Source organism: Pelophylax lessonae (genome assembly GCF_965119305.1).
Source record: "Pelophylax lessonae genome assembly, chromosome: 11".
Classification (NCBI taxonomy): Eukaryota; Metazoa; Chordata; class Amphibia; order Anura; family Ranidae; genus Pelophylax; species Pelophylax lessonae.
Window position 1 is genome coordinate 70,891,202 of NC_138778.1, and position 7,931 is coordinate 70,899,132.

Genomic DNA, 7,931 nt, shown 5'->3' on the forward strand with positions numbered 1-7,931 from the left:
CGCTCATCCCCCCGAGAAAATATTACTGATTGTGAGGCCGAGCGTACCCCGGGAAATCAGAGCTGCGGTCGGGACAACTCACAGCCATTACACATAGACACTTGACGCTCCGCCCCCTGTACCTCCCCCAGCAGATTTCCAGCCTATCTCCTGCAGGCTGCTTGAGTGGGCGGGATGGGGATGTACCTGATCATGGAGATCGCGCCCGCCTGGAAGAGGGAAGTGTGAACAGCTGAGCAGAGGGAGCCGAGTGAATGTTCCTGGAGGTAGGCTCAGCTAGCTGTACATGGTGGATTAGTTTACAAGCACCTCTATGCTACGTCTGCTGAGTTACTGCAGCTTAGCATAGAGGTGCTGTTAGCTGACAAATGTAAATGCATGTCCTTTTCATTTAGCTCAATAAACCATTGTGAATGCCCCCTGGTGTGTGCCCTCCTGACACCCCAAGGTATGCCCTCCCAACCCCCCCCCCCCCCCCCCAGTGTGTGCCCTCCTGACACCCCATGGTATGCCCTCCCAACCCCCCCGTGTGTGCCCTCCTGACACCCCAAGGTATGCCCTCCCAACCCCCCCCCCCCAGTGTGTGCCCTCCTGACACCCCATGGTATGCCCTCCCAACCCCCCCCCCCAGTGTGTGCCCTCCTGACACCCCATGGTATGTCCTCCCAACCCCCCCACCCCAGTGTGTGCCCTCCTGACACCCCATGGTATGCCTTCCCAACCCCCCCCCCCAGTGTGTGCCCTCCTGACACCCCATGGTATGCCTTCCCAACCCCCCCCCCCCCGGGGTGTGCCCTCCTGACACCCCATGGTATGCCCTCCCAACCCCCCCATGTGTGCCCTCCTGACACCCCAAGGTATGCCCTCCCAACCCCCCCCCCAGTGTGTGCCCTCCTGACACCCCATGGTATGCCCTCCCAACCCCCCCCCCCCAGTGTGTGCCCTCCTGACACCCCATGGTATGTCCTCCCAACCCACCCCAGTGTGTGCCCTCCTGACACCCCATGGTATGCCTTCCCAACCCCCCCCCCAGTGTGTGCCCTCCTGACACCCCATGGTATGCCTTCCCAACCCCCCCCCCCCCCAGTGTGTGCCCTCCTGACACCCCATGGTATGTCCTCCCAACCCCCCCACCCCAGTGTGTGCCCTCCCAACCACTGATGTGTGGCCTCCTGACTGATTTGCAGTAAACATTCACTATTATGTTTTTGTGTGAAAATCCTTTTTTAATGGTTTTGTTCATTTTGTGCACCTATGTATAATAAATATATACCTATGTTTTGAATTTGAAAAAAAATCATATTTTATTTTTCCAATTAACCACTTAAGCCCCGGAGGATTTGGCTGCTAAAGGACCAGGGGTTTTTTTGCGATTTTTTACTGCGTGACTTTAACGGACAATTGCGCGGTCGTGCGACGCTGTACCTAAACGAATTTGACGTCCTTTTTTTCCCACAAACAGAGCTTTCTTTTGGTGGTATTTGATCACCTGTGCGATTTTTTGATCACGCGCTATAAACAAAAAAAGAGCGTAAATTTTGCAAAAATAACAATATTTTTCACATTTTTTTATATGAAATTCCCCAAAAAAAAAAGTAAAAATCAAAATTTTTTAACATTTTTCGGCCAATTTGTTTTATGCTACCTATGTTTGGTAAAAAAAATCGCAAAAAGCGTATTTTGATTGGTTTGCGCAAAAGTTATCGCGTTTACTAACAAAGAGAAAGATTTTTGTCATTTTTGGTGTTTTTTTTTTTAACGCGTAATGGCGGCGATCTGCGATTTTTTTTTCGGTACTGCGACATTGCGGCGGACAGATCGGACCCTTGACTGACATTTTTGACACTTTTGGGGTTACCAGTGACATTACTGCAGTAATCAGTGCTATACATATGCACTGTTACTGCAAAAATGACACTGGCAGGGAAGGGGTTAACTTTATTGGGAAGGGAGGGGTTAAGTGTGTCCTAGGGGCGTGCTTTCTACTGTGTAGGGACATTGCTATTGGTGTAAAAGCAAAGATCAACCGTTCTACATAGTAGAACGGTCAGATCTTTACTTTTACACAGGGAGAACTGACAGGCAGCTTGTTTACACAAGCTGCTCTGTCTTTCTCCCTTCACAGGAGCGATCGCAGTGTGACTGGCGGACATCGAGTCCGCCGGTCACACGCACTGACTTGCCTGTGAACGAGCCGCGGCGGGCGCGCGCCTCGGCGGGCGCGCGCCCGCTCGCTATAGGCTCGCAAGTCAGTGACAGGCGAGTGACGTACCGATACGTCACTCTGCCTGGCCGGGGCTGACCGCCGCAGTATATAGTCGTGCGGCGGTCGGCAACCGGTTAAGAAGGGTTCGGTGAATGCGCATATGAAACTGGTGGGGTTCAGTACCTCCAACAAGGTTAAAGCGGAGTTCCACCCAAAAGTGGAACTTCCGCTTTATGTATTCTAACCCCCTGACATGCCACATTTGGCATGTCATTTTTTGGGGGGGGGGGGGGGAGCGGGTACCTAGTTTTGACAGGTACCCGCTCCCACTTCCGCTCGGAGCGCCGCCCTGAGCGGAAGTTCTCCTCTCCCCCTCCCTCCCTGCAATCTTCTGGGACAGGTCAGAGGTCCCAGAAGATTGCCGGCCAATCAAGACGCGCAGCGCGACTCGCGCATGCGCAGTGGGTACCCGGCTGTGAAGCCGCAAACTGTCACAGCCGGGTGCCCACAGCAGTGATGCCGGCGCCGAGAGAGAGGATCGAGGCTTCGGGCGGCCGCATCGCTGGACTGTTGGACAGGTGAGTGAAATGGCTGGAACTCCGCTTTAAGAACCACTGACATAGACCATCCTTCACACCGCTATCTACGTCATCTCTTCCACACTGCGGTCCAAGCCTCAAATTCAGATCGCTCTACTGCAGGGTAGTCTTCCTGGTCACAGACTGACAGCGGTGAGAGGCGGCCGTGCGGGGGATGGTCTATGTGGACAGCTTTACTCTGAATACCACCAAAAGAGCTCTTTTTGTGCGGGGGGGGGGGGGGAGACATGAATGTTATTTGGGTACAGCATCGCACAACCACACAATCGTCAGTTAAAAGATCGCAGTGCTGTATTGCAAAAAAAGCCCTGATCATGAAGGGGGGGGGCTTCCAGAGCTGAAGTGGGTAAATCAGTTATAAAAGGACCAAAATCCAGGAAAATCCCAGTAGGAGGCACATTATCCTAAAAGGAATCATTTTACAGATACGTGGCAGCTCTATTCTGTGGAACTACAAGCCCCAGCTAACATAGTTTAATCACACACACATAAAATCTATCTCCACCTATTCTCTGTATACACACACTCTGTACTTCACTCACTATGGCCACCCCACAACTATATCCTCACACACTGTCAGCTGGCACACATCAACCGGCACCTGCAGTCACTGCAAACCCCCCAACTGACCCACCAACAATCGTCTCCTATGCATAGCTGCCTATATTAACCTTCAACTACCGCTTCACCCACCGTTCTACACACGCTCCAGGAGGCCGCCATGTTTAAGACGCACGAATGCGTAACTCCGCCCCACTACGTTTCATTGGCGTAAATTTTAAAGCTACCCCGCCCACTGCCGAGTGACACACAGCCCTGTTTGGAAGCTACCCCGCCCACTGCTGACTGACACAGAGCCCTGATTGGAAGCTACCCCGCCCACTGCTGAGTGACACACAGCCCTGATTGGAAGCTACCCCGCCCACTGCTGCGTGACACAGAGCCCTGATTGGAAGCTACCCCGCCCACTGCCAAGTGACACACAGCCCTGATTGGAAGCTACCCGTTCACTGCTGACTGACACAGAGCCCTGATTGGAAGCTACCCCGGCCACTGCTGACTGACACAGAGCCCTGATTGGAAGCTACCCCGCCCACTGCCAAGTGACACACAGCCCTGATTGGAAGCTACCCGTTCACTGCTGACTGACACACAGCCCTGATTGGCAGCTTTCCCCTGGCTCTCACCCACTTGCTTTTTATGTGTTGCACCAACCAACACTAATCCGTAAGCACCTTTATGTGTTACATCCTTGCATCATGCCTTGTGTGTTTATCTAATGAGAACTCTTCATCCACTGACTAAAAGCAGTGTTCCAGACTCCCCCCTCCAAAAATTAAAAGTCAGCAGCTACACATACTGTACACATACTGCAGTGCAGCTGCTGACTTTTAATATTAGAACACTTACCTGACCTGGAATCCAGCAATGTCAGCACCGCAGACTATGTTTCCATTGTCGGTGAGGGAACCCGGCAGTGAAGCCTTGCGGCTTCATGGGCGGGTGCCTAATGCGTATCGCGCTGTGCATTCGGATTGGCTTGGCGGCGGGGGAAGGGGCCAAACTTCCGAAGGACAGTGTCGCGGCACCGTCTCCCAGAAGTGGGGAAGGGTACCTGCCAAAAACAGGTACCCATTCCCCCCTGAAAGGTGCCAAATGTGGCACCGGAGGGGGGGAGGAAGCAAATGAGCAGAAGTTCCTCTTTTGAGTGGAACTCCGCTTTAATTTCACATCCGCCCCGTTCTCCCATAACTGCACCCAAGAGAAATCAAGCAGCGAGAACACTTGGGACAATGAGAGGGGAGCACAGAAGCCTCAAATACTCAGCGCTTCCAACTGTCACTCATTTGGAAGGATGGTCCCATTTTTCCAATCAAATCTCTCATTGCCCCTCGTTTGTTCTGATATATATAGAGTTGGAGTGCATGCACTGTGATGTCATTACATGTCTGGCATTGTCAGTGTCCCTGCCCATAGAAACACGGACAGGCAGCTTCTGGGCACAATGCTGACATATTGGGATGTGTATGGGGGGGCCACAGGGTGTTTTTATGTAATTTTATTATAATTGTTTAACCACTTTACCACCGGAGGATTTTGCTGTCTTACGTCCAGGCCACTTTTTGCGATTCGGCACTGTGCGACTTTAACTGACAATTGCGCGGTCATGCGACACCGTACCCAAACAAAATTTACGTCCTTTTTTTCACATAAACAGAGCTTTCTTTTGGTGGTATTTGATCACCTGTGCGATTTTTCCTTTTTGCGCTATAAACAAAAAAAGAGCGACAATTTTGAAAAAATAACAATATTTTTCACATTTTTTTATATGAAATTCCCCCCCCAAAAAAATGAAAAAATCAAAATTTTTTATCATTTTAGGCCAATTTGTTTTCTGCTACATATTTTTGGTAAAAAAATTCACAATAAGCGTATTTTGATTGGCTTGCGCAAAAGTTATTGCGTTTACTAACTAAGGGAAAAATTTCTGTCATTTTTGGTGTTTTTTTTTTAACGAGTAATGGCGGCGATTTCCGATTTTTTTTGCAGGACTGCAACATTGCAGCGGACAGATCGGACCCTTGACTGACATTTTTGACACTTTTGGGGGTACCAGTGACATTACTACAGTAATCAGTGCTATACATATGCACTGTTACTGTAAAAATGACACTGGCAGGGAAGGGGTTAATTTCTATTGGTGATCAAGGGGTTAATGTATGCCTGGTGCTTACTGATGTGTTGGGGGGAGGGGACTATGTGACACAGGCACAGATAGCAGGTTCAGCTATGCTGAACCCTGCAATCTGACCCTGTCTGTCACTTAGGAGATCCGCCCGCTTGTGTTTACACAAGCGGGCGGATCTCCAGACTCGATTCCCCGACGATCGGGGAAGAGCGGCGGTGATCACCGCCACTCCTCCCCTGGCCCGACTCGCCGCCCACAGGGGGAGGAGTCCAGCGACGTAGGTCTACGTCGCTGGACGGGAACGAGCCACTTTGCCGCAGTACAGTCAATGTGACTGGTCGGCAAGTGGTTAAAAACTTTAATTTAAAATGGAGTTCCAGATTAACCCTAACTACTCTTAAAAATTATTGGATGCTCCATGCACCCCTATGGGCAGCGTATGTCAGCGATGACATGTCCGCTGACACCCGCCGCTATCCCGATCCTGTCCATGAAATCCAGACAGGTGGTAACCCTATTTTCCATCCATTTGGAGGATCGGAAATGGATTGATCCCCCGCTAAGTAAAGCAGCATCCGCTAGGCGGAACACCTGTGTGAAAGGGTCCTAACACCTACTCTGACTGTAGATGTAAACCTTCATGGTTTAGGAGATATTCACACTTCATGCAGCCAGTGATATCACCGGCGCATGCGCTCTGAAGTAACGGTATACCCATACTGTCACTTCAGAGCACCGTGACTCCCGTGCGCATGCACAGGAGTGATTCACAGCACGGCCAATCAGACAGCCGGAGGAGGATTTTGCGATGCATACTAGCACATTATGCCTTTACTTTTGTTTTTTAAAGAAAGAAAATTTGGTGCGGGTTACTTCCTCTTTAAGAAAGAAGTATATACTTATTTATTTTCAGCCCGCTCCAGTCACACGATCCCCTATGTCAGCAACTGGCACTGCAGGAAGGAGGTGGGAGCCCTCAACAGTGGCTGGTAAAGCCTGGAGCAGGGGGGCAGCAGGGCAGGTTTACAGTGATTTTGAAGTTTCAATTTTTTTTTTTTCCTATTAAAAAAACAAACATGTTATACTTACCTGTTATACTTATACTCTATTGCAGTGGTTTTGCACAGAGCAGCCTAAATCCTCCTCTTCTCGGGTCTCTCTTCAGCTGTCCTTGCCCCTCTCTCCTGTCGATTGGGGGCAACTCAGCTGCACCTCCCTGTATCCATTCAGACATGGAGCTGCTGTTCGGCCCCCTCTCTCTCTCTCTCTCCAGATTGGATGAGTTTGATTGAAGGCAGCGGGAGCCGAAGGGCGCCGCTGCTGTGGCTCAGCCAATCAGTCAAGAGAGTCCTGGATGGCTAAGGCACTCGTGGACAGCGCTGGATAGAGAGGGGCTCAGGTAAGTATCAAGGTGTGCTGGGGAGGCTGCTACACATAGAAGGCTTTTTATCTTAATGCATAAAGATAAAAAAAAAAAAAAAAACCTTCTGACTTTACAACCCGTTTAAGAGTAGTTTGGTTGTATACTGTGGCAGGAAAAAAAAAAAAAAAAAAACTTTCCCTTGTAAGGCAATTCCATAATGTGCTAGTATGCATCACATCAAAGACATCCAGCGGCTGTATAAGTGGCCGAAGCTGCAAGTGCGCATGGGAGCCCTCATCTCCGGCGTGGTATGCCAGACCTTCAGTGCGCATGTGCCAGTGACATCACTAGCTGCACCCAGTATGCACTCTGTATGTAGCGCACTCCTGAGCCCTGCGCTCTGTACATAGCACACTCCAGAACCCCGCACTCTGTACATATCACACTTCACATATCGCAGTCTGCACCCTGTGCATAGCGCATGCCTGAAGTCTGCACTCAGTGCTGGTGTTCTCCTGAACAGAACATTCTGTACATAACATGCTTCTGAACCCTGCTCTCTGTATGTAGCGCACTCCTGAGCCCTGCACTCTACATAGCGCACCTCTGAATTCTGCACTCTGCACATACCGCACTCCCGAACGCTGTACCTAGCCTACTCCTAAACTCTACACCCTGTGCATAGCGCATGCCTGCACTCTACATAATGCACGCATGAAGTCTGCATCCTGTGCGTAGCACACGCCTGAAATATGAACTCTGTTTTGGTGCACTCCTGAACAGTATACTCTGCACACAGCATGCCTCTGAATACTGCACTCCGTACGTAGCGTACTCCTGATCCCTGCACACTGTACGTAGCGCACTCCTGCATCCTGCACTCTGTACATAGCGCACTCCTAAACCCTACACTCCACTTCACTTCTTAAACCTGCAATCTGTATGTAGCCCAACCTTAAACACTGCAATTTGCATATTGCACTGCTGAACCCTGCACTCTATATGTAGAACATTCCTCAACCCTGTGCTCATGATATTTAGCAATGTCCCATTAAGACTCTTCCCCACAGTTAT

The 7,931-nt window shown here is 50.3% G+C and overlaps 1 protein-coding gene across 1 annotated transcript in view; it reads right to left on the reverse strand.

The window, feature by feature from the left end:
• MRPL45 (mitochondrial ribosomal protein L45) overlaps positions 1-3,593 on the reverse strand; it is a 97,565-nt gene extending 93,972 nt beyond the window's left edge. Inside the window, exon 1 of the mRNA XM_082272920.1 lies at positions 3,499-3,593. Coding sequence (XP_082129046.1) covers positions 3,499-3,528 — 30 coding nt within the window. The 5' untranslated portion in view covers positions 3,529-3,593. The remainder of the gene's footprint in view (positions 1-3,498) is intronic.
• Between the last annotated feature and the right edge of the window lie 4,338 nt (positions 3,594-7,931).